This window comes from Sceloporus occidentalis, unplaced genomic scaffold (genome assembly GCF_023333645.1).
Source record: "Sceloporus occidentalis isolate IW3139 unplaced genomic scaffold, rSceOcc1.0.p SCAF_79, whole genome shotgun sequence".
Lineage (NCBI taxonomy): Eukaryota > Metazoa > Chordata > Lepidosauria > Squamata > Phrynosomatidae > Sceloporus > Sceloporus occidentalis.
The window spans coordinates 2,102,714-2,130,670 of NW_028317059.1; the positions used below are offsets into that span (position 1 = coordinate 2,102,714).

At 42.3% G+C, this 27,957-nt stretch overlaps 1 protein-coding gene across 1 annotated transcript; it reads right to left on the minus strand.

Moving 5' to 3' along the window:
- Positions 1 to 125: 125 nt before the first annotated feature.
- Positions 126 to 24,346, minus strand: LOC149285391 (hyaluronidase-2-like). Its single transcript, XM_089495342.1, has 6 exons — positions 24,313 to 24,346; positions 8,387 to 8,447; positions 4,372 to 4,403; positions 1,685 to 2,565; positions 1,276 to 1,365; positions 126 to 536 (listed from the first exon to the last, which is right to left on the minus strand). The coding sequence occupies exons 1-6, from the start codon at positions 24,344 to 24,346 to the stop codon at positions 126 to 128; spliced, it is 1,509 nt and encodes a 502-aa protein (XP_089351468.1).
- Positions 24,347 to 27,957: the final 3,611 nt, after the last annotated feature.

The following is a 27,957-nucleotide window of genomic DNA, read 5'->3' on the forward strand; positions in this document are numbered from 1 at the left end:
TGCATTATTGCCGTTTGGGCTGCCACCTACTAGTTCTCAGATTCAATGGCTCTTGCAAGATTGAGGTCACATGACCTTGAGCCCATTGTAGTATATAAATGGTTCAGCCAAAGAAACCATTCTCCTCAGAGCAGCTTCAGGGTCAGGGACGCCAACAATGCGGTCAGCATGTAGCTAGCAGAAGGTCCCGCGGCTCCACTACGTTGTGTGCTTTTTTGTGTTCCACAGCTGACTCCGTACCAGTCTACATAGCACTGACAGCGGAACTGTGAACGCAGAGAGACGATATCCTCCGCAGACAGCTTGCCTTCTGCCCTAAGTGGAGGAGAAGACGAGGCAGATCCCTTAGGGACGCTCACAATTTTAAAGTTAGCTGCGTTGAGGTGCAGAAAAGCATCGGTGGCATTTTCCTGACGCAAGCAACGTCCATTCCCATTGCACAAAGTCTGGCTGCACAACTCTGCCGCAGTGGTCACATTCACAATGTATCGACCCAAGTCCTCCTCCAAGTACCGCTTAATCTTCTGACAGGTTTCCTGGTAAGAGCAGAGAGTGTAATTAGAAAACAGTTCTAACACCTTGCTAAGGGCACAGAATTTCCCTAATGATGCCTTTACATGACCGTTACCCAAAACATACGAGCACAGGGGTCACTGCGCACCACCCAGTGAAAACGAAATGTATTCACTCAACGGAGGGCTGCTTGTAACTGTAGGCAGCAACTTCTATGAAAGTAATGTGTACATTTGGGCAGACTTTTTTTTGTATTTATTCTTTTTTCAACATAAAGTTAGTATATGTCAAGGCCCTCTAAAACGGGACTCGTGTGTACTACAGTAAACCACATTTGACCTCTTCTGCATCCAACCTCTGGTGCACATAAAGCCCAATTTAAAGTAGTGTGATAGACAGGAAGGACTTGAGAAGTACAGAAAAAAAGTTATAACAGGAGGCCCCATGGAGTATTGGAAGATTTAATGACGCATAAAGCAGATAGAACAGGAGAGGCAATACAAAGGGAATATACCGAGAGCTGTTAGTATATACGAGAGGGAGGCGAAAAGGCTCTGTAAGAGTAAGCAGGAGTACTGCAGGGCAAGAGCATGCATGGGAGAGCAAGAGAAATAAAAAAAAAGTGTTATAAGATCAAGGAACACAGGTATGGATACAACATTTTGTATATAAGAGAACAGACTGGGGAGTACAAAACACTGCCCCCCTCTCCATGAAGGTAAGGGTTGATACAAGGAGTATAGACTGTGCTCCTTTACTCACCGGGCTCCTTGTGTACTCTGCGTCCCCCCAAAATATGGCACCTGCTGCTCCCTGTGCGGCACTCTCTCCAATTGTGGAGATCAGATCAGCCTGCATGGAGAGAATACAACGTCATTATTCATTAAAAGTAACAGTTACCACGGTTATTGCATGGTTCTTTATAGATAACACGAAGTATATTTAAATGAACAGTTCTGTAATCTTAAAATGGAGTGGATAGTTCTTTCCAGCTGCAAGACATATAGAAACAAGGGGATATCAACTGATGACTTATTATGAAACATGTGATGGTCGGTCAGCAGAGCAGTCATGAGAACCCATCATCCACATTGGTATTGTATGCAGCTACATAATGCCAGAAAACTCACACGTCTTATATCAAGTCTAAGCATAGAGATTTGGCACTTACCTGAGTGAGAGGATCCATTTTACGTATGTAGGTGGGACGTGTGTACACAAATACAGGCAGCGAATAATCCCTGTGATGTATATACGAAATCCTCATGGCCTCCCGGACACGGGAACGCACAAACTTACGCCCGTTTTCAGACGAGCTCAGAACTTGGTCGAGATAAATGGAAGGATAAAGTGCTGTGCTTTCTTCCCACAACCACGATAACTGGTCATTCCTGGATATTTCTACATCGGGACAGTGACCAGTGTAGCTCTCCTGGTTTTTGCTGTAGTCGTGGTTGTAGCAGTCTGGGAAAAGGTAGAAACCCCAAAGCTGGCGTGGCCGGTAGCTTTTAGCATGACTCAGTGTTTGCATCATAAATTCACGAGCTGCATTTTCAAACTCATACTGTGCCTCTTTGGCCACCTGATCTTGGGGCCATTTTGGGTGCCTTGAGAGCACTAGGTCTCTGGAAGCTTTCCTGTAGATATCCTTATTTTGCCAGTTTCGTATCCAGACAGGACGCCACTCCTCCCAATCAATGACTGCCAGGCCATCCGTGTTAGAATAAGGAATATACTTGTTGATACCTTCTGAAAGCCGGTCCAAATGACTTCGCAGACTTGAGTTCTGAGGAACACCTCCATTAATGGGTACCCCGTGCTCATCATAGTATGGGTACAGACCCAGGCGCTCCTTATAGAAGATGGTAAGGCTCTGATTAACAAAGCCCTCATTGGGTGAAGCATGAATGTCAAAGAGCCTTAAGTCTAAGTGCACATCGAAGCGAGGAGGACAGTCCTGAGTGGGTGCATTCCATGCCACCATGAATGGTCGGCGGGTAAAGATAGGGGGGAAGGTGGGTTTATTTTTCCAGTTTTCATTCCCTTGCACATCTATCAGGGCAGAGATGACAAGGCACAGAATGATGAAAAAGTTGGAAAAGGAAGGCATCCTGAAAGCGGGTACCAAGGATAGACGTCGATCTGCAGGAGACAGAAAGGAGGACATGAGAGACTAAATACCAAAACAATCACATATCTTCTCCATAGCCCATTCTATACAGAATATCAGCAATAAAAACATATCGTAGATGCTACAGAAATAATTTTGTACAATCAATTAATCAAAACAAATGTGCATAACCTATACCAATGTTTTCTATTAAGGTCTTTCTAATTAAATAACTGAAAGATTTGTAGCCGATAATACCTCAAACAACAATATACATATCCTTTAAATGATAAAAAAGCCTTATTGATATGACTTATTGAGCGATATGTAGAAGGGGTGATGGTCTGTTAGGGTTGGTGCTAGGGATTAGAAAATGAGGGTACGTATGTTGCTTCATCAGTTTCGAGACACCAAATAAATTAATTCATGATTATTATTTATAGTTTTATATAGCACCATCAAAAGCTTTATTTTTTGTTAATTGTCTTAGCTTTTCACAAACGTTTATCGTCAGTGGTAAATCCAGAATCTACACAGCAGGTAGCTATTAGTCTGTTAACACCGCGTGGTCCAAATACAACTGACCACTGATGTAGGAATTCTATAGAATAGCATTTATAAACCTGTTCCCCACCAGGTACCTCTGCTACCCGATTTCTTCAACTAAGCAATTCTGATAAGAATATTTTAGATTGTAAGCTCCTTTGAGCAGGACTTCTTAGCTTTTGTTTCTGTAAGTCAAAATTGTTATGTTATGCACTACTTGTTACGTCTCGTTTACTCGCTGTACAGAGCTGCAGACTATGACAGTGCCATATATATATTAAATCAAAAAATACGAATGATTCTTTAGCTAGCCCCAAAGAGGAATCACCCAAATTTGCTAAGTAATGTATGGGACTGAAGTTAGTAATCAATGGTGGCCACAAGAGGTCACCCTCCAATTTCAAATGCTATTACTATTATTAATGGCATGGCTTAACGATTCTGCACTGTTCTTTACTCAGGTTGGATCATGAAAACACAGACCAACAAACAAAGTGATAGAAATGTAAAGGATGGTCCTCCTTTTAACCATGAGTTTACATTTACTATTCATTGTAAGAATGATTTATAAGAGTGGACAGCTTCTGATGGCTCTAAGCATTCAATCTGTAGAGCATTTAAGGTTAAAACAAAAGGTGAGAAGACAGATCGATGACTTGATGGCAGGTCTTGTTGAGGGGCTAGAATGATAATGGATAGCAGACGTGACCCACCTAGATTAGGACCCTCCCTACATTCCAAAGACACGTTCAGTTCTGAGTTTTATTTTCTGCAGTGCACACAACACCCAATTCAAGTAAAGCATGTGTGGCGTAGAAGGCACGACCTTCACCCAACTGGGAAGGAACCCAAGCAAACCAGATCACTCCCAGCTCTTGGGTAGACGTTGATATATTTTATTGGGCCAAGATAGAATAAGCTTTAGAGTCATATAAGCTTTCTAGACCTCAGAAGCCTTTTTTTCCCCCAATGGATTTGCATCTAGTGGACGGTACAATTAAATATATTTACGTCAATACAGACATGTCTAAGAGACAAAAACCTCTGAAGACCGTAATGAAAAAGTGTCATCTTTGACTCCATGTTCTCTTGGACCAACACAGCTATCTACATTTTACCTATTAGCTCACATTCCAAAGGTTACCATAGTAGTGACAATGTACGGGTGTATTTTTGTGCCTTTCACCAGTTTTCTTTATGACTGATGGCAGAGCCAACGTAAAGAAGGTAGCATCTCAAAAAGAGCCTGATGGTTTGACTTTACACCTGTCACCGTCTGGGGTGAGCACTCATCATTATCGTCTTACCTGAATTCAGGGAGTATCCTAAAAAGCAAGGTGTGCGAGACATTTTACTCACTGATGACTAACGCTCCTCGCCTTATTGCAATAACAATCACTTAATAAGCTGCTGTCAGGACAGAAAAATCCAGTTTAAAAACAATACAACAAGAAAATAGGATCGCAACAACATGTAATACATTAACTGTGGATGGGGACGGTAACGAGATTGTGAAGAAATAAAGTATTGGGTAAGGCCACCTGATTGATTTGTCTGTTAAAACATGAAAGACTGGTTCTTGTGACATGCCCAGTTTAATTGAAAGTAGGGTTCTACGGAGGACCCAATATATATATATGGAAATAGTAAGACTTAGTGGAAAGAAAGCCTTGTCTGCAAATTTGCATATGATAGTATCATGATTATCTCTCGTTCTCACCCACCGCCTTATCTCATGTCTCTCTTTGTTTTGCTAATGGTCTCATTGTCCGTCTCCTCCTTTGTTTGCCCCTCAGCAAGATGTTCATTCTTTACAGAAACCCTTTAACCCGCCATCAGTTTCAGCAAAAACCTATCATCAAACTGCCACTTTACACAAAAAAGGGATGTTTGAACAAAGCAGGTGTATAAAGCAATGTCATTCTAATCAAAAAACAATGGCTGATCGTTCTTGGGCTTTGCCTGGGGGAGAACTGGTCTGACAATATCATGCCATGGAGCGTTTTTGAATACTGTGATCATTTGATAGGATTGTCTGGGGAAAAAAAACAATTGTCCCCCAAAAGGGGACATCTTTTATGTCCACAGAAATAGCCGTCTTCATCTCAAAGTACCTCCGCTGGTAAATTTTAGCTAACGTCTGTCCCATTGACAAGGGACAAAGAACCCAACAACAGTCACCAATTCCAAAATTCCCAGTCACGGGGAGATTTTAGTTTGCCCACTCCATACTGTTATAGAACAATGATTCACAGAGCACCCACCTCCCCCACTCTCCTATTTATTAACCTACTTAGTTCTTCCTCCCCAGGGGTTTATTTATTGATGGCTCCCTATTCTTTCTTCTCTCTGGCAGGCGCAATACAGCATCTGTCATTATATCATATTACTATTTTCTTAGGTATTTTCTGTGTAATATCCAAAACTCCATGGAATAGGGAATATCTTTACATTGATATGCAAGGCTGGCTTTATATTGATATGGATATTTTTTCTATTAAGCACTAATAGATATTTCTGATACATTAATGTGACATTAGTGCCACAGTTACATTGTATCTATACTGTTTCTGGGCAGTAATGTCATTGTGGTCTGTCACAATTTAACAAAAGTTGAAAAAAGTAAAAATAATATTCCAAAACCAGTTATTTGGTATACATTGTTCATTCCAGGAGTTAAAATGCAATTAGATTATCTTTTGTGTAAAAAAAGCAGAATTCTGGGGCTTTGATTCTATAACAGAGCAGCACATAACATACTGAAATCATTGAAGACTTAGTCTCAGCACTGCTACGGATCTATACCACATAATGTCCTGTAATATATATCAGTGATGTTAGAATATACACACTTTCCATAATAGTTATCACAACATATTCAATCTCGACCTTCTACTTGTATAGCTCGAGTTTCACACAATACATACGGCTTCCCATACCTGTACAGTTAAAGTACATACCGGCTGCCACCCGTGTACCCCGCGCTCAGTGTCCGGAGGCTCCCCGCTCTGTTCCTTATCTGCGCTCAATCCCTCCGGACTACACTCATTGTCACCGGCCCAGTATGCGCAGGCCTTCCATTCATATAAAAGGGACTCTCCGGCCCAAACCACCCCTTTCGATTAATTCAGGGAGGTACCATATGCCAGACACTGTCACTTCCCGTCCGGTTCAGGCATCCTAGACTCTAGAACCCCCTCACTGTGGTACATTCCACTATTAAAGAGGCGGGGCTGAGAATTAAAGTACTGCTGACTCCGAGGGGGTCTCGGGCTGCTCCTATGGAGTGTCATTACAGGCCCATGTGACCCTGGTAACGAGGCGGCTGTGCATTGGCGCCTGCTCAGCATATGATAGCTTTTCAGAGTACTAAAGTACAGACATATGCTCACTGTATGTGTATCTTCTTTTATGGACGCTCTTTAAATCTGTGCCTATGCACATACAGAGCAGCACATACAGCATACATACACCATACATACGGAGCAGCACATACAGCGTACATACATCGTGTGTACAACATACATACAGCATACATACAGAATCGGACATACAGCAGACATACATACAGAGCAGGACATACAGCATACATACAGAGCAGCACATACAACATACATACAGCATACATACAGAACAGGACATACAGCAGACATACATACAGAGCAGCGCATACAACATACATACAGCGCAGGACATACAGCAGACATACATACAGAGCAGCACATACAGCATACATATGAAGCAGCACATACAACATACATATAGCATACATACAGAGCAGCACATACAGCATACATCAGGAGCAACACATACAACATGCAGACAGAGCAGCACATACAGCATACCGGCTACACGCACAGATTAATGTACACTGAGCTGAAGGGACGCCATACAGATGACAGTTACAGAACAGAAATGTTGAACCTGTGTCGAGGGGCCTCCCTCTGCATCTAAACATGTAATTCCACATGTGTGACAGTAGAACTCAGTGATATGATAACAAGCACCTTCCACGGGCCCGGACCGGCCGCCTGGCACAAATGTCTGATGGGTTGCTTGACGACTGCACCATTCGCCCAGTCTCTGCTGCAGCATGAATATGCCGGTCACATGCTGTGTGAGCACAACAAGAAGTATCATGCAGCCCTGACCTTGTGGCTAGTAATTACACAACGCAGCGGAGGCCATTAGTGCCAGCATCAGAAGACTCCTGTATACCACAAAGACCTTTGGGGGCCCCTGATGTTTGGCCATTTGTCTCACTGTCTGATCAATGGTCCGTTCTCTCTCTCTTACCATTCCATCTCTGCCATTCCCTCACCCGATTACTTTCCTTATTTCTGAGTATCTCTGCCATCCTTATCCTAATCAATACTCCCACCTATACCCGGTATTTCATCTCATACATTCTCCTCCATGCCCTATACTTGCCATTCCTCATGGACTTTCCAACCCTCCTATCAAAATGCAACCTTAATGCTTCTCCATTGGGTAGATGGTGTTTCCTGCCACCTAGGCTACAGGTCATTTAGGCAAGTTTGGCTCGATACTTTCTGCATTGCCACATTACGTTACTGTGCCGTATGGTAAGTGTTGGTATGTGGCTGGAATGCCTACAGGGTGTACAGAGCGTGGCATGAAGCTTGTGTGCCAAATGCTTTTCTCGGCTAGCATTTTTTTCGCTAGGGTTTTTTTCTCTGGACTCTATATGGTGGATCTTGGTATATTATGAGCTGTACAGACTGTATATAAAGCGTGTAACGGTGTGACTGCTCGTGTTTTGGAGCACTGTGTATAAACTGTACACTTTGAGAGTTGTATGCGTGTAGGCCTGGGTGTTCAGGTAGGATAAGGCTTGGTGAGTTTCGCGTAGTGACGGCACCAGCTCTGGATGATGTCCGTGTTGCGGCTTCCATGCATTTGTTTAACCTGCAAGATTTTCTCATTTGTCTCCCAGGCTGTGCCTGAACATGGCCTTGATATGTATGGAATGCACTTGGTGATCGCTGCACTCTGGCACCAGCATTCCAGCTCTGACTGTGCATTCAAGAGACAAGTGTGTCGGTAACCAGAATAGACACAGCGACCCAAACAAAGAAGATACTGTGATCTAAGAAATATCTCAGCGGGGGAAGCAGCCTGTAACTAGTGTAACTGAAGATGTGACAGTGACGTGCGCTTGTCACTATGTGTACGCAATGACGCTTTCTCACGTACCTGTCTGTATTCTCCGTGGGTCCATGTGTCACCTTCTCGATACAGATTCTTCGCTCAGCTACTGTAACAGAAAAATTGGGGTGTCATTAACCATTTGATACCAGCACTATTGGTATTTTGTCTTGTTATCCCCTATCTCTATCATGTCCCCATGAAGTAAGGATAATTTACTAAACAGTGAGCTGCCAGTGACTTATAGGAAGATGAAAAATCTAACTGTGTGTTATGGACAACCATCTCAAGCAAGTCACCTCTTGCAAATTTGGGTTGATTGGCCCTTTGTCATGAATAGATAACTTAATGAGATAAATGTAATTAACTAACAGACTATTCAGTGCTTAGTAAATTGCCCCCTTGAATGTTTTTGTTTTGTTAAGAAGAGATAAGAGGGGGTGCTTTCTGTTCTATTATCTATGAATAATTAACCTGTTGCATGCTCTTCAAGCTCATAAAGAGCTACATTTCCCAACCCCCAAAGATTTAGCAGACAACCAGACAAAGAGCTTTTTCATAGAATATCCACCCCGTTGATTTATCAGAGGGCAGTAAAGTGGAGCAGTTCATACCCTGGGTATATATGAATGGGGTACAAACAAGGAACATCTCTTCTTCCCAACAATTCCTCCATCCCTGCTTTATCGCCCTCACATAAATAGAACCCTGTGTCCATAACTCTTATTCTCATTACTCTGATGCGGATCTTTCTTCTTGTTAGTTGTCCACCTGCTATCTGTAGTTCTGCTCACATACTGCTTTCTCTCCTTGGTCTCTGGTGATCGCACGATCCCACTCCCTGCTCATATCCCTTTACAGATCTCTTTACACCCCCTCTCATTCACGTAACCCTACAGGGACACATCACTGAACTATTCATACATACAAAGTCACAGGCTTTTCACAAAAAGGTGATCTAACTAAACCTAAAGATCATGCTGTGAAAATAAACGGTGACATATTACATGGCAATAATAATAATACCTATTTCATTTTTTTCAGACCCGGAGTAGCCCTCCAGCAGACGTGGTAATGGCTAATATATAATATATGGGGCAAGAGTACCTGGAGTAGTACCACAGCTGCCCCGAGTATGAGATTTGAGTATAACAAAATTAGGAGTACCAGTTTGAAACAGGAAATAGATTCTACAGTCCTGATGGTTCGTATTTGCTTCCAAATTCAGTATTTTCATCATACCCCCTGCAGTTTCTGTTTCACTCGTCTTCCTCGCCTCTCATGTTCCTTCTTTACTCTGACATCCAGTGCTTTTTCGTAATCATACCTCCTGCAGATTCCTGTGTCTGTGTAACCTTTTCTTTCCTTACCTCTCCCCTTCCTTCTTTCCTCTGACTGTCTGACACCTAGAAACTCTTTCCTTCTATAGTTTTCATTGCCGCTGCCTGCCCCCTTCTTACCTGGGTCCTGTACGTGGCTGTCTCCTGCAGTATTGGTCAGACTGCTGTCTTTTGTAGCAGTCTGTCTTGCTGTAGAGGGTCAGGCTCCTCTCTCTCTCTTCCCCTGTCCCCCTTTTCCTTCCTTCCCTCCATCCCCCACCCAAATCTGCAATAGTTTCCTCTGTTCAATAGAATAGGAAGTTTTCCTACCTCTGCCCATTCACTTTAAAAGGGAGGGAGTTTGGGCTATGCCCCCCCCTTAAACATACACGGTTCCAAGCGAGCAGGCGTAGTCAGAAGGGGTTAACTGCGTCTACGGGGTTTTCCTACCGGCTTATTCTCTAAACAGTCAAAAGAGGGTCCTGCAATGGAAACGGAGAGGGGTGCAGGAGATGACGCTGCGCTCGGGGATGTGGGAAGTGGCAGGGGGGGTTGAAGAATCTGCTGACAGGTGAAATTCTCTCATCCAGGCAGTCGAATAACAGTATCAAGAACATTTTGTTTACAAGAACATCTAGTTACACCACTGACACATGCCCCCCACCCCTAGAAACTTTACCACATTCATACCTGTCAGCATATAATGGCCCAAAACATCTGGAAAGCTTCAAGTGTAGGGTGTCGATGATGAGGAACACCTGCTGCAAAGCTTACCTAGGAGAACGAACGAGAAGATAGGTGTCATTTAACCCTTTCACCATTACCTGCTGGTGTCTAACCTGTGTGTGTTTATTACAAAACTCGGTACCTGATGAGGTTTTCTTTAAATGTGAGTTTTTATGAACTGTTTACCGTTTAAGGCTTTTTTTCGGCCTAGTCTTTTCTTGGTTAGCTCATGCCCCCTCACAACTCCAGTCTGCCGCATTCCTTTCACTGTGCGGGTCACAGTTCTATGTGGGCCTAAGTGACACACAATGTCCCCAGGGATGTTTTCGCTGTTCCACTAATCTCTAGTTTTCCCTTATTCTGCAGACTGTAGAACCAAAATACATAAAAAGTATAAAGTTGGCCTAATCGGTTGCCCTAATTTGCCCGTCCCGTATCTGTCATTTTATATCATTTTCAGGTTGACCTTATAACTGATCATATTCCAAGCCCAAGGAGCCCAGCAGAGTCCTGTAGTGACCTAGGGAGTAAGGTTATGACATCATAACAGCCATCATAACAGCCCTAACTACTAACAACTTCTTTTAATTATCAATTATATGCCACAGAATTGTGAGGTACAAAGACTTACTGTATTTTTAGCACAACACATTCGCATTCAGTCACGTTCTCCATTATATCGTTATATTTGACACATAATTGGTTATTTTTTGTAACCTAACCGTACGAGTTGTTACATGTTATAACCTGAAAACAAAACCCAAAACAAATATGTACATTTAACACAGAGGTAAAAAGAAACATCAAAAGAAACATCAGCAAACATACAGTAGTCACACTACCGGTTCAACCACATATAAAGAAAAGGCCAGCTGCGAGGGTAAAAGGGAATTAAATCCAGATAAAATAACCCAAAAGAAAACAATACAGAAAATAATAAAATAATAAAAAATAATAGAAAATAATAAAATATTTGTAAATGTATTTTATTGTATTGGGACACCGGGTGAGCATCACAATATATAAGAACTTTAAGGCATTGGTGACATCCAGCTTCTCCTATGTGGTCCACCATTTATGTTGGTGATCCACCTCATTAACTACAAGACTTATATAACTTATCATTTGAATGTTTTTGAGTAATTTTTTCTCAAATTCTGAATATAATATATTATTTCAAGATGGCATCCAATAAAAAAAGTCTAGTGAATATTTTTCTAATGACTTTTATCATGGTGGCTATTTATAATGATATATATAAGAGGACAAATTATGGACAGAAGGATCAAAGGGCAAAAGTGAATAGTCACTGTTATGCACATAATTTCATTTTCTTCCTAGCCTCAAATGCTAGATTTTCATAACCAGGTCCACTTGTGGAAATGTTCAGTCCCAGTCTTTGGTGCGGCCTGTAGCTGTTCCTGTACCTGTTCCTGTATCACACCTTTCAGCCTACATTACATGTCGTATCAACCTGTGCAGTCATTTTTTTGTCCCACAAGCGCTGATCGTTCCATGCGCAACTGTTGTGTTATATTAAACATTAAATAAACATACCTGGGAACTCTTTATATCAACCATCCCTGAGAGCATTCAATTACCATAGTTGCTTATTCAGGAAACAACCTTATATTCATATAGTCCTTTTAACCTGGGGCGGTTATCGAACCATACATTAGGAAGGTCAGGGATGGTTTTAAAGGGTTGGTTTGCATATTTCAGTAGAAAACCCTCCCCATTCACTAACTCGGCAACCTCCTTCTCGTACGGTCAGCCAGGTCCCTAAAGATTAGGCCTGCAGGGTACATTATTTTGTTAAAATACCATATTAAAGGGAAATGTATTCATGTAATTAAAACTGTAGTCGATCAAAAAATGCTGTCACAACAAGAAGCAAAATATCTTCCATTTACACACAATGAGAATAGGGATTCATTGGACTTTTTTCTTCTTTTGGTGTTTTGTTACTTCCATGAAAACCCCTTTCCCTTCCACGCATCTCAGTTTTCTCTCCCCAGCTACTGTGTAACGCTCCCTGCTATTCCTCCCTTTGCCCCTAAACATACCCCTCCTCACTACTGATCTATGCCTCTTGCTTCACTAAGCCTGGATCCATTCTACCCTTTTTGCCCCCTCCACTCCCTTCCCTGCCAGGCAACTCTCTCTGCATTTTATTTCCACACCAACACTCCCCTCCGTCCACACCGACACCCCCCAGGTCTCCTAGATTTGGCAGAAAGAAAGGAAGGAAGTTTGGGCTGTGGTGGAAGCGATAGGAACAACTTTCAGAGATCACTGAAAATCAGACCAGAAAAGCACGAGCTCCCTCCCTGTCTCGTTTTGTATGCGTTTGATTTTTTTAACCCATTCACTTGAATCCTGAAGCCTTTCCGGGGGAAAATTCTGCCTTTGGGCATTTAGTAGGTGACCCAATGCAGCACACTACAGCCAACCTGCCATGGCTCTGCTCTGATTTTTATACAAGGTCTAGGTGGGTGTACAGATATGTGGTCATCGGGTGCCGGAGAGATCGGGTGGGTATGGAGTGATTTTCATTAGTGGCCCACAGGGCTTTTTCCCGAGGTGCCAGATGGCCAGTCCGTGCCTGATATGGCATCATGTATGCCAGAGGAGGGCTGGTAGCATTATGGCCAGAGGACCAAATCCATCCAAGTGGTCCATAAAGACATGAATGTCAGATGGCATGCCCAATGAGCACTATGCAGTCCTGTTCAAAACACATTTACAGAAGACAAACGTATATAACAAAACTAAGGGAGCAGAGAAAGGATCTAGTCATAATATAAATGCTGCCTTAAATTCCTATTACTCTATAGATATTGAATTGCAAGTACGTAGTGGCTTAAAAAGTTTAAATCAGAGCAGCTCAGGGGGAAAGTTGTCCTGCCTGCCCGCTTACCGGCCCTCTCCTGGGCTGTAATATGTAAGGTTTAATAAAAGCCCTAACTTTGATCTAACTTTTGATCCCAGAATCTATAGAATAATTTGCATGAAATTCCAAAACAACAAAAAAAAATGGCACAAAGCATGATGACATCAGAGTTTTGAAACCAGTGGCCTGAGTGATTAGATCATACAATTCTTAACGTGTTCATTTAAAAGATAAAAGAATCAGGTTTTAGTGTCCAATGTTTGCCATTTGTGGCTTCTGGCGAATTTGACTGGGAAAAAAAAACTGTTACTTGAGTAATGATAGGAATGTGGATATGAAACTTTGTTTTAAAAGAACTGAGCAAGAATTGTTGTTGTAAAACCATTGTTCACGGAGAGAGCTGCTCAGCATAGCTTCTTCTGGATGGATGCCTTGTTTCTACAGCTTCTACCCGCTATTATTCATTGGCCAAGTTAATCACAGATTTTGCCATTTTTGTATTTATCTTTCCCATTATTTCAGGTCTCTCCATTGCTGTATCCAGAAATGCAAACTTTCTAACCAAATAATTCCTCTTTGGGCTGCTCTACCAACCAATGGTCTTGTTTGGTCTATGGATTCTTTAGAGCCCTAAAGAAGTTACATATAGAAAGTGATTCTGGTCCAAAGTTTGAAAAGTAATCTTATCTGTGGTCCAAAATCTACAAATCAGAGCAGCCCAGGGGCAATTACCTCCCTTGTCATCCCTCCCCTGAAAGAGGGGCACTTATAGTTTAGGGGGTGTGGTTAGAGGTGTGGCTAAGGGTGTGGCTTCGGCAGGAGTTTTAAGTGACACTTTGACTTATTGATTTTTATAACTCTATGAATAATGTATTTTATTTACTTAATTTAATTTATTAAACATTAAACACATTTTCTGATGTCTTCTACACATTGTGACTTTTATGATCACAGAACTTCCAAAAATCAGTGACGTATTTTGTATTTTTTACTTGACTTACAGTCAAGACTCAGGAAACAAATATGACCCTCATCCCTTCTCCAACTGCATGCATGAGTTATTTGTATGAACTGACTACCACCGGGGCCAGAATAGGAATGATAAGGCGGCCTTGGGACTTTATGCCCAGTGGCCCCCAATGATGGAGTGTGGCCGACAGCTGACATTAGGTGGCGGTCGTATCTAGTGGCACTTGCCGGTGTGCCAGATGGTCAGTCCCAGCCTGGCTTCCAGGTTTCTTGAAGTTTATATTCCAGATTGGAACACATTTTATGCTGGTTCTACAACAAAATGCTTTATTTTATTTGTGACGGAAAAGAGACAGATATTTTACATTTGTGATCCTGTTATGTGGTCACATTAAATCCTGAACACAAATTCTGATGGATCTCTTAGCGGCTCTCAGACAGTCATGTGATCCTTTCCAAATGGAAGTCAGGATGAGTCCCTGGGTATTAGATGAGTGATTTCTGGATAATGTTTCAGAAAAAGAAAACATTGATGTAATTCCACTTTTAAGACTTTTTGGGGGTTTGCTTTCTGGGGCACGTTTCTGTAATTATGAATATACCTTAAATCCTGAAGTGTATGAGGATAAGGCATATAGGAGTAATTAGAAATGGAAATATTCAAATTCTTGTGGTGATTACATCATGTGAGCATGTGGAAAACAGGTCGGAGGTGGAAGTATTTGGAGAATTGGTCTCTAGTACAGGGAACAAGGAGAATGGTGGTCTGTGTCTGCTTTTCATTACTAATTACCCATTTTTGTGTATCTTCCTTTGATATTAAAGGTGCTGTTCCACTAAGACAAATCAGTAATCGCACTCTATTATCCCAAGCATATAAACTATAGGAGATTTGTCATTGTATTCTTTCCACTGAAGGTCTGGTCACATTAAGATGGCACAGAAGCTTTTCAGAAGACAGCAACCCATCATCCGTGTCACATGACAATTAAGTGTTCCTGGCAAATATTATAAAGGACGCAAAAGTTTTACATGATTAAACAATTACTTCTATGAATGGTTTAGGCATTCAACAGCACTAGTAATGATGTGTTTAATGTTTTATTTAGTTACAGAAAGGTACATTTAGCTGAGTAGGTGGAATGGCACCTTTCAAAGTCCTGCTGCTTTCCGATATGTTTGCTTCCCTGACATTATAAAGGGTGGTAGCAGGAAATCGGGGCAGTTCCCGTGCGGGGAGATCTTGGCTGAACGATAATTTTCATTGTGATGTATAATATGTTTCAGGTAGGGCTGCCAGGGTTTGATTAAAATTTCAGACAACTGCAATAGTTGTCACCAAAGGGTTACAGTTAGAAGAAGCGGTGTAGTTTGAGATTGTAGCTTCTTAACAAACTTCATGAGGCTTCTCAAGAAGTTAAGACCTACAAAGAAATAGGATTGAGTTTGCAAAGCCCCCCCCCCCCTAGGATTCTAACATATATATATATAGCCTGGAATAAACATGTGACATGGGGACATAATAGACACATTTAAATACTTAAAGAGAATCAATACGATTAAGGAAGAGAGAAACACTACCACAACAAGAGGACATAGTCTTATGTTAAATGGGCAAAGGTTTAAAAGTAATATGAGGAAATGGATATACTGAAAGGGTAGTGGATGCATGGAATGGAATTCCAGTAGAGGTGGTGGGGGTTAATACAGTGGGGGGGAGGTAAAACAAGCATGGGATAACCATGGGCTAGATATAGGATAAGGAAAGTATTCAGAGGTTGGGCAGACTGGATGGACCGAATGGTTCTAATCTCCCGTCACTTTTTATGTTTCTATTGCAAATGGGACAGCCCGGTATTTGGACACTCTGCTCACAAAACCCCAAGAATAGCACATAAACTGCTCCTAATAGCCCAACCTTTTTAGTATTTTGTTGCTGAAATTAGCCCTCTGCTCCAACACACAAAATGAAAGAAAATATTTTACTTCCGTCCATCCCTGTCACCTTTATGCTTGTTCACAGTGAATATACAAACTTTTCATGCCTAGCCTGCCGTATGCAGAATCTGGCCCTGTTTATCAGCAGGATCTGTCTGAACACATACATCTGTCACAGCACAAATAGATACCACGTTAATTTAGATTTGGCACTATCTCTGCTGATATAACCTGCAACTTTAAAACAGTGGTTTTTGAGCATAAACTATAAGATTAAAGACACACTCCAGTTCCATGTGTGTCCCAACAACAAATAATACATTTTAAAGCATACCTCCCAACCCTTCAAATGGCCAAATGTCTTATTAGTGGTTGTTTATAAGGTTTTTCTAAGAACAGTAATGTATTTTACTATATTTTATTAGCTAAGCATTTTTTCTCTTGTTTATATATATATTTTGTTGGGGCTTTTACTATGATAAACTTGTGTCCACCAAACATTTTGAATTTCTCGAAAAGAGCAACAGAGGGATTTGGGTTGAAAAGAGGGACTGTCCCTCCTAAAAAGTGACACTTGGGAGGTATGTTAAAGGTATCTGTACGCCAATAACTGGTTAGAACATGTTCCCATTGAAAACCCAAAGGGAGCACTTTCTGCACATGTATATGGGGCCATCCTTGTTAGACCCCAAAAATCTCCTGCATGAGCCAGTGCTGGAGCTGGGGGGGATTAATTGTGCCAGGGGGATTCTAATTTATACATCTATTTATTTGCACTCAGCTCTCATATCATTAATGTGAATATGATGGCTGGGGTGTCCATTTAAAGTCCCCTTTTTTAAATTAGGTCCCCCGGGCTTACGCTTCCAAATGTGTTCTACTGTTTTTATTTTTGGCAAATCACTTTATTGGAGGATAAAGACTACAGACAGAAGCCAACGGTGCACGTAGAGACGGTATTAACGGGGGTGACCCAAATTGCATTTTACACGGATGAACATGAAATGTGTTCATTAAATTAAACGGAGTTGTTTTTTCAAGCCCATAAAGCGTAGACCATTTAACATCAAAGGATACTTTGTGTGATTTACTTTGTATAATTGACCTGCTGCACAGGCATCCTCGGTGAGATCAGCAAGCTATGGAGAACATCGAGAGATCTCAGGATTTATTTGGAAATTCAGATTGATGGGAGACAGATGTCCAGCTGCAACCAATTTAAGGTACCTAAAGCGTTAACTCTGATACGCTTACACGTCGTAAGTATCCATAAAGACCTTGTTAATGGCCTGGTTTTTTTTTTTACTCTGAATACATTTTTTTTTATTATTTTATATACCGGTACTTACAATAACCTATTGTTGTTAATATAATAAAACATAAAACAAAGTGCTTAGGTTACAAAGCAAGATTTCAAACTGGTGAATGTAACAATTTTGTGATCTCTTTCCTTCAAATGTTTTCCAGAAGTAATTATTTATTAAAAAAATACAGCCGCCTTATAAGAATATACAATACGTGTAGACAGGTAGGCACACAATGTGTTTGGCCGAACCGACATCGGTGTATTCTGGCCTATGGCCGCATGTCCAGGAGGTAGCAGATCTTCTGCCGCCACCCGGTGGGGCTATTATATCACCCTCTTGGGCAATCAGACTCCCTGTAGCAGCACTGTACAGCCAGACGGCTAGAAGGGAGATCGCTGATGTCCCCAGCCGGCCCAATAACACTATGGAGGACAGTTGACTTCCAGGCGGCACCGTGCATCATTAAAAGTGATGGAATGGGGAAAGACGAAACATTAATTTTAAGTGCATATGATGGCACTTATGGTTATTCAGCCAAATTAGAAATTCTTCTTCTAACTCCTGATCTGATGGAAAGTAAGAATAAAACTGATCTAGAATATGTCTAAAACATGAGCAAGAATAGAGTGTAATCAAAATATGGGCTTACAAACAACGGTGCAAGAATTCTACATTTCTATACATGTTAAAACTGTATTTTTGTAATTTTTTGTCTATTATTCCAATAATAAATATGAATTCCCCAAAGCTGGCTCATATCCCCAACAATAATGTTTTTCTCCACCGGGATATCCGAGTACCTCCCTAAAAATTTCCATAGACTGAATCATCCTGCTGTGTTTCATTCATGTGAAAAATACCGATACGCACGGTTCCCAAGGTGTATAAACATTGTAGCTTCTGCACTTCTCATGCCTTTTAATCATCACCCTCACGCTTTTTATGATTTATAGGTTTTTGTAATGATCGATACCAAACATAGTCATATACCATACGTGCTTTACATTTATCCTCTCTACACAAAACTATATCAAAGCATTTTTTTGTATAATTAATGGACAAGTCCTATGAAGAGGAAAAGAATTGTTGAGCTTTCAATAAAATCTGTTTTTTTATTGTTACATTTGTTGCTCACCAATGTTCAGGCCAGCAGAGTCTAGATTGTAAGCTCTTTGAGCAGGGCCCTCCTCCCCTTGAGTTTCTGTAAATCAAATTATGTTGCATACTACTTATGTCCTGTCTACCCATTGTACAGCGCTACAGCATATGATAGCGATATGTAACACATTAATAATAATAATAAATTGCCAGATAAATGACCCTATAAGCGACCAGAAAACAAATCAACTACAGACAATTATCTCAACAATCTTGCTTAGACTAACGCTCCTTGATGAACATCTTGAGTATTATTTCAGTTGCCGTCTGTGGCCAGGTTCAATTGTAAATTACGTCTGAAATATTAAAAAGCATATGGACTCCATCTCTCTGAATGATGATCCTCTAAAAGGTAACCCAGGCTTCTTTAGACAATTAAAAAAGGAAAACAACTGTCGGCGGTGTTGCAAACTCCTCAAATTAAATTAGCTCAAGAGACATTTGCCTTTGTATCCTCAACCTTATCTGCCCTGGCGGAATAATGAGTCTTCAAGACGCACTTTTGCTAAATCTATAGGCCACTTGTCACAACAGCTGTGAGTGACACCTGTCCCTATTATTTCTTCAACACCCATACAAAATAAACACCGGCTCATGCTCGGATTTTAGAAGCCTTGATCAATCATAGCTGCCCTCAAAAATAATGCAGTTAAACACATGCGACGGGGGTTACGCTGTATCCTATACCCTAATCTCCCAAGTGTCCTTATTTAAGAGGGACTAAACTTCTTTGGTACCTAAATCTTTTTGTCCCTTTTTCCTCCTTTTTGTCTAGTAGCTCAGAATGTGTCCTTAGTGTTCTACAACCCTATAAGCCTCAAAAAGGGTATATCACCAGAAAAAAAGATTAACAAATGAAAGGGGGTAAATAAAATTATTCTATAAGCAGACCCACACTGGTTTCTAAGACACATCACCTAAATGCCCAATAAAGCATCATCCCCACTTATTCTGCAGGGTTAAAGGTGCTGTCCCACTTAGACAATCATTATCTGTTCTATTTGTGTTAAGCAATTAACCTTAGCAGATCTGTCATCTTTTCGAACAACCTATCAGTATGCACGATTGTGTCACATGACGATTAGGTGCCCATAGTAAAAAAAAATAAGGCAATTTTTACTTTATTAAAGAAGTATGTATGGTTTGGGCATTGTGTAAAAAATGCTACATTTTAATTAATTTAATTTTTAGTTTTTATTGTTTCAACCCTTCTGGGTTTCACTCTGATAAAAACAATGTTATTCATTTGGGACCCTAATTATTTTCTAATATGTTTTAGACCTGGAAAAACCTTGTCACAGACATTCTACTGAAACCTGGGAGATGTATGTTCATAAGCCGATATCCTCGTGGATGTTAAACAGATTTGTTCATTTATTCAGATGTTAACATTATTACCTTCATTCCGTACAACTATGCATAATGTATGATTTTTTTTTTCACAGCACAAAAATATACAAAGTAGGGGAGAGTACAACCTAAAAAAGCATAAAAGGCATACGCATCCAGATTCCTGGGTTGCTGCTAGAATAATAAGGACCGATAAGTACATAAAACAAAGCACAAAGTCAGTGAACCCCTATCTAAGGTATACATTTTGGGGATTCCATCACACTGTATGGCCATATATTGCTTAGCCCGACTCTACACCAAAGTACCCCAAGTTTTGCGGGTCCTATCTAATTTTTATTGGCTATATTATTTACCAAGGAGCTGCACTGCATTTCAACCCAAAAGAGACTCCATGGTAAGCAATATGACCATGAAAATTTAGGCTATAGTGCCATATAGTGTGACGGAATCCAAAATATTATAGACCTGAAAACAATATTTACCTGCTGCTGACCTGTACTTAATACATGATTGCTCATAAGATACAGCTTTAGAAATATAATATCCCCATTATTTATTTATTGTTAATTGCCTCTTTCTTTTTAATGCTATAAGAAGCAATAAGCCTACATCAGCCAGCAATATTCCCAGATCCTCACTCCTTACATGCATTAGAGAAAAGTACCATTTATCTAACTTACATTATTTATTAATACTTTTAGTATTGATTTAGCTGTATGTAGTGGTCTGCTGATGGTACATTATTTTGCCATTAAACCTTCACATTATTCGTTTTTTTCCCCATTTACGATTGTTGTCGATCATGCAGTTGCTCAGTAACCCGGAGCATTGATATCCAGAGGGAGTTAGAAACACTATGGGTTACTGACGCCAGCATTCCTTTAAAATATTCTGGAGGACACAGATTACTTGCTTGGTTGACAATTTAATCACAAAATTATTTTTAAAAAAACAGGACCTTCTTCACTTTCAACTGTCATCAAAGCTGCCAGGAAAGGAAAGGAAAGCCTACTTCTAAACCAGTAAAAACATCATACACAATTCTAGCACTAACAGCGTCTATCTGATCCCATCTAAGTTATTTAGGTTTAGATTTTACAGCTATAGCATCCACCAAAGGTATAGCCGGGGCAATTCATGCACATTTTCTGACATGCCCCATGATCCATCAGTGAAGATCTGCAGTGGGTAGCTTTAGCCGACTCCTCATCAGCTTCTAGGACTAGTTATCATTAAGTTATTTTGTAAATGTATTCCCATGACTGAGGACAAGGCAGCAACTCAAACATATAATGCAGCAGCAAGACAGCAGCCACCTTATAAGTCACACCAGAAGAATAACACAGACTTGACTTGTGTTGCGAAGATCATGAAGTCCATCTGTCAAGCTTGTTGACCAACTTGGCCAACTGCCAAATCAGCACACTATGTACAGTCTGGATCTGTTTTTTGCACTCTTTTTTTGTTTATACATCTCTTAAATTGCTTTGGCCCATGGATGGTGGTTGAAGGGTATTTTTGTAAACTGGACTGGGGCCAGCAATGGCACAAATCTCGCTATTCTCAGACCCTTTTTTAGTTGTTGAGCATGTGTAGATTTTGGATTCACCCTGAAAACTCTTGGAGCTTGGTCCTCAAAGATTATGTTTTGGTGGGCTGTGCCTTTTGGCTGCTACTCCTTCCTCAATACTTCAGAGGGCCGAGGAGATCCTAGAAGATCCGCTTAGGCTTTGGTCTGGGAGGGAAGGAAGTGGCCGCATATCCCCTTTTGTGACTTTACCACATTTGGAGCACCAACATTGTTTTTTCTTCATAATAACTGGGAAGCGCAAGACCCTTGAAAAAAGAAAAAATTGCCAAATAAGCATTTTTCTGAATAGATGCCAGCGTGATCGTAGATGATCGTGCTTCATGCTTTCTGAAGTCAGACTAATGTATTACCGTAATGTACTATCAAACTGCAGATAATTGGATGAAGGGAGGTTTCTGGTCACTAAAGTTACACAAGGAATAATCATCTCATTGTATTCTGACACCTAAGTCAATATCAAGGATACCATAATTCACAGAACAATGGAGAATAAGGAACATTCCCAAACAGGGACATTTTAGACTGTACAATACAGCAGAAAAAAATCTATATAATCTCTGATCACAAAAAACACATTAATACAGCAAGTTACTCACTTGCCTGTATTTAGTTCTTGCACACAGCCAGTTGCATCTTGGCTTTCCAATATATATAGTGGAAATCTCGTCATTGTTGGGAACGTAGATATAGCATTCATTCAGTTTCAGGTGGTTAAAGGCCACTAATGAAGATTGCAAAGAAACATAAACAATGCATAACTAAGGTTATTATTTACATGTCCCAGCAAGTGGCATTCCATAATATTGCACAGCAGGCATGCTTTGATCGTACCGAGAACGTACGGTTATAATGTTGGTAGGACTGTAGGGACATGTCCACTGGATCCATCTTTTCATAGCAATATAGCAAACACTTGACAGTGTTGGGCTAGCACCTTCTTCTCAAAAATCAAATAAATTGTCACGGCCGCTGCTGTGTGCTACTGTCAGGACTCGGGTGATCAGGTCAGGTAGGAGCCCATGCGCAGGGGATACTTGGGGTTCAGTATGTAACCCACGGTGCATGATTATGCAAACAAAGACACCACAAACAGAAATCCAGGTAATGCAGTGTATTTCATGTATATAACAGGACCAGCAAATAAGGGTAATATAGTCTAAGCAAGTAACCGGACGTATGGCAAAATAAAATACAGGTAATAAGTCTTTTGGCAGGGAGCCCGCTTGGAAGGGCGCGACAGACAGAGAGCCCGCTTGGAAGGGCACGACAGACAGAGAGCCCGCTTGGAAGGGCACGAAAGGCACACAGCCCGCTTGGAAGGGTACGAAAGGCACACAGCCCGCTTGGAAGGGTACGAAAGGCACACAGCCCGCTTGGAAGGGTACGAAAGGCACACAGCCCGCTTGGAAGGGTACGAAAGGCACACAGCCCGCTTGGAAGGGTACGAAAGGCACACAGCCCGCTTGGAAGGGTACAAAAGGCACACAGCCCGTTTGGAAGGGTACAAAGCAGGGAGTCCACTTGGAAGGACACAAAGCAGGGAGTCCACTTGGAAGGACACAAAGCAGGGAGTCCACTTGGAAGGACACAAAGCAGGGAACCAGGAACAGTACAGGTGCAGAGCCACAGCAGGAAGGTCCATAGACTTCAATACAAAGGCCCTGACTGAAGGGCAGGGCAGGTTCATAAAGGCAGGGTAATGCAGGTAACAAGGCCCAGCTGGATGTAGACTAGGGCTCAACCCAGGTAACAAGGCACACCTGAGTTCTGAGTGCTCCAGAGGGCGGAGGGTGGCCACTAGTGTTCGCAGACGTAAACGCCACAGGTATAAAAAAGCCATGGTTCAGGTAGCGAAATATTGGTTCCTGACAGCTACCTTCAGAGATCTGGCAGCGCACTCGCAGCTTAATTCCAAATCAGGCTTTGACCGGGATTAACCCTCCATATTCCCCCAAGCACTAGCCGAGACTTAGTGTAGGGGTAAAACAGAACTCTGTTTATTGAGGACAGCACAGATATTTATACAACAAACATGATAGAATTAGGGGTATAATCTCATCAACTACCAGACAGCCCGGCGCCTCGATACAGTTCTATGGCCAGCAATGCCCACCTGACAAAGAGCCACTATTTTGGGGTGATCACTAGGAAGCTGCGTCAATCTGTGAGTACCAATGGAGAGCTCAGGGCCCGAAGATGTTATGATCCAAGAAGTGATGTGATGCGATGTCAGGACCCTTAGCAACAGCATCGGAAACTTCCCCGGGAATAGTCCGAGCTGCAGCTGGGTAAACCCCGGTCCTAAGGATTGGTAATAAAACCAGGGTTCCGAAACAAACTCCCTCCCCCCTGTGGGTTCTCATCCTTAGAGGGTTACCATGACAGCCGCCCATCATATTAAATTAGGACTTATTTTACACCTGAGACTAAGCAACTTGACCATAATCCATCTTCCGTACTGTAGAAGGGGTCAATAATTTGGCCGTGACATAAAGATATTGCTTAGTATCTTCAGGTATCATTAAATATTGCGCTCTTATCCAGATATAAAGATTGCAATGTGTGGATGAATTCAAATGATACACATGTGAGATTATAAATGTATCCTCTTAGACGTTGACAGCCGATGAGATGGAACATGGTAATGCGCAGAGATTCCATGTGACAGAAGTGACTTGTCATCGTGTGGAAAAAATGAAAGTGTTCCGCCATACCCTCACCTCCCATCAGGATATCCTCTTGGGTCAACGGCATCGTCACACACTGTCTCAGGACGCACGTTCCTTCTGGGATGCAGGAGAGGAAAAGGATGTGAAGAGGATTCTGGGAGGATGCCAAGAGATAGACCTGAGATAACCTTCCTGTGTTATTTCATGTTGTCCATAACTGGTCCATCAATCTTAGGTGCATGACTGCCTGGGAAACTAAAACCCTCCAACAAAATGATGGTCAACACAAATGCAAGGTGCTCGTGTATATTCCCACAACCCCTTCAGGTATATAGTTCCTATATATTATACAGTTCCTTTCCCTTATGGCAGATCTATCACTGTTTCCAGAAATATAAACCACTGGGCAACATAACCAAAGTGGACGCCTCTCCATGGACAACAGCAAGAATTATAGTACTGGTTCAGGGAGAACTAAGCAGCTGTGGCACTTTAAGGCCAGTGGCTGCCAAACAATGTATGTCACGTTTACTGGAAACATTTACATTTACACGTTGGCAGCGTGTGGCCGCACGTATCCAGCAGGCGGCCATGCGCTGCAGGAATTAATCTGCTACGAGCAGTACGTATGTACCCCTATCGGCCAGCGGCCCATCTGGCATTTGTCTTGGTGTGTCAGAAGGAAAATCGAGGCCTGCAATGATTGTTTTGGCTGTATAGCAAAGTAGGCGTAAGGATGTAAGTGTGGGGACAAATGTTATACTCTTAATGCCCAGTGGAATACTAATATGATTCTCAATGTATGTATCTTCATAAATATGCCCCCCATATTTGTCCCATCAGGACCGGACTGGCCATCTGGCACACTGGGCAAATGTCAAGCACTTGCCGTATCTGCGCCTTCAACCGCATGCAGCTAGTGGCTGGACATACATGAGCATAAAAATCCAGGGTGTCATACCCAGCCTCCGGCCGCACTTTCGCCATCAGGCCGTCGCTGGCCTCATGGACCCTGAATATATGCTCCAAATCAATCAGTGCTGACAAAGCGTTTCCCCTTGGATGTGAGCCGACTCACTCTGTACTGCTTGCAGCCCCCTCATTCACTTACTTAAAGACAGGGCCGGACTGGCCCACCGGGATACCGGGAAATTTCCCGGTGGGCCGGAAGGTCCGTGGGCTGGGCGGCCGGCAGACTTACCATGAAGACAGCCGCTGAGCGGCTGCAAATGGCAATGAACGCCTCCCTCGGTGCCAGGGGCGGGCTGGGCAGGGGGGCAATTGCCCCCCAGGCTTCCCGAAATCTAACCAAAGCGGCCGCTGGGTGCAGATGCGGCCGGCCGGCATCAGCACCCAGCAGCCGTGTGCGATGGCCGTCTAGTGATGGGAGCAGTGTGAGGGGTGAAAGCTCCGCCCCCTCGCACTGACCTTTCACCCCTCACGCTGCTCCCATCACTATGCGGCCATCAGATTGCTGGGAATGTAATCTGAACGGCCGGTGCGTGCTGATGCCGCCGGCCGGCTCTGCTTTAATACTTTTTTTTTTACTTTATATGGCAAGCCGATCCAGCTTACCATATAAATAAAAAAAAAAGTGTTAAAGTAGCTCCGGCCGGCAGCATCAGCACGCACCGGCCGTTTAGATTACATTCCCAGCAGTCTGATGGCCGCATAGTGATGGGAGCAGCGTGAGGTGGAAGCTCCGCCCCCTCGCACTCAGACTGCTGCAGCACCGGATGTCAGGTCAGTGACATCCTGTCAGCATAGAGGAGAACAGTGTGCAGCTACCAGGAAGTCAAGAGAAGTAGAAGGTGAGTAAAATAATGTATTTTTTGTACTGTATAATGTTTTTTGTGTGTGTATGTAAGTGTGTCCCCCTATATGCCACTCTGCCTCCAGAAATGCCTTATACCCCCCTATATGCCACTCTGTCCCATGATATGCCTTTTAACCCCCTATATGCCAGAGTTGCATATAGGGGTATAAGGCATTTCTGGATGCAGAGTGACATATAGGGGGTCAAAAGGCATATCTGGAGGCAGAGTGGGATAAAGGGGGTTAAAAGGTATATCATGGGGCAGAGGAGCATATAGGAGGGTATAAAGCATATCGGGGAGGCAGAGTGGCATATAGGGGGCATAAGGCTTTTCTGGAGGCAGAGTGCCCCATGATATGCCTTTTAACCCCCTTCATGCCACTCTGCCTCCAGAAAGGCCTTACACCCCCTATATGCCACTCTGTCCCATGATATGCCTTTTAACCCCCTATATGGCAGAGTGGCATATAGGGGGTTAGAAGGCATATCATGGGACAGAGTGGCATATATTATTTTTTATTTAATATGGCAAGCTGGATCGGCTTGCCATATAAAGTAAACAAAAATGTCCCATGATATGCCTTTTAACCTCCTATATGGCAGAGTGGCATATAGGGGGTTAGAAGGCATATCATGGGACAGAGTGGCATATAGGAGGGTTAAGGCATATCAGGGAGGCAGAGTGGCATATAGGGGGGTATAAGGCTTTTCTGGAGGCAGAGTGCCCCATGATATGCCTTTTAACCCCCTTTATGCCACTCTGCCTCCAGAAATGCCTTATACCCCCCTATATGCCACTCTGTCCCATGATATGCCTTTTAACCCCCTATATGCCAGAGTGGCATATAGGGGTATAAGGCATTTTTGGATGCAGAGTGACATATAGGGGGTCAACGGCATATCTGGAGGCAGAGTGGCATAAAGGGAGTTAAAAGGGATGTCATGGGGCAGAGGGGCATATAGGAGGGTATAAAGCATATTGGGGAGGCAGAGTGGCATATAGGGGGCATAAGGCTTTTCTGTAGGCAGAGTGCCCCATGATATGCCTTTTAACCCCCTTTATGCCACTCTGCCTCCAGAAATGCCTTATACCCCCCTATATGCCACTCTGTCCCATGATATGCCTTTTAACCCCCTATATGGCAGAGTGGCATATAGGGGGTTAGAAGGCATATCATGGGACAGAGTGGCATATAGGGGTATAAGGCATTTCTGGATGCAGAGTGAGGGTATAAAGAGAGGGTATAAAGCATATCAGGGAGGCAGAGTGGCATATAGTGGGGCATAAGGCTTTTCTGGAGGCAGAGTGCCCCATGATATGCCTTTTAACCCCCTATATGGCAGAGTGGCATATAGGGGGTTAGAAGGCATATCATGGGACAGAGTGGCATATAGGGGGTATAAGGCATTTCTGGAGGCAGAGTGGCATATAGGGGGTTCGAAGGCATATCAGGGGGGCAGAGTGGCAAGCCTGGGGGCAGAGGTGCATAACTCGGGGGTAGGTTGTCAAATGAAAGGAAATAAAAACCAAATATGTCTCAATCATAGCTTTTATTAAATATGGAAAAAAATAGTCTACATGAATTAATAAAGAAATAAAAGTTTCTTACCAGAATATCGTGAAGAATAATGTGGTCAGTGTTTTGTTCCACTAAATAAAATGAAACTCTTTCATCTAACAATGTTCGCAGTAGTAAATGTTTTGATCCTATTATGTGTAATGTATTTAATTTATTAGGGCCTTTTAACACTTTTGCTTTCTGGCATTTTAATACAAATAATGAGATAAAAAGAATTGCACATAGTGTGACGCGGGTATGTATAAGGGGTGCGTGTGGGTATAAGAGCTTCACCGTGAGATAAACTATATGGGGCTGGTC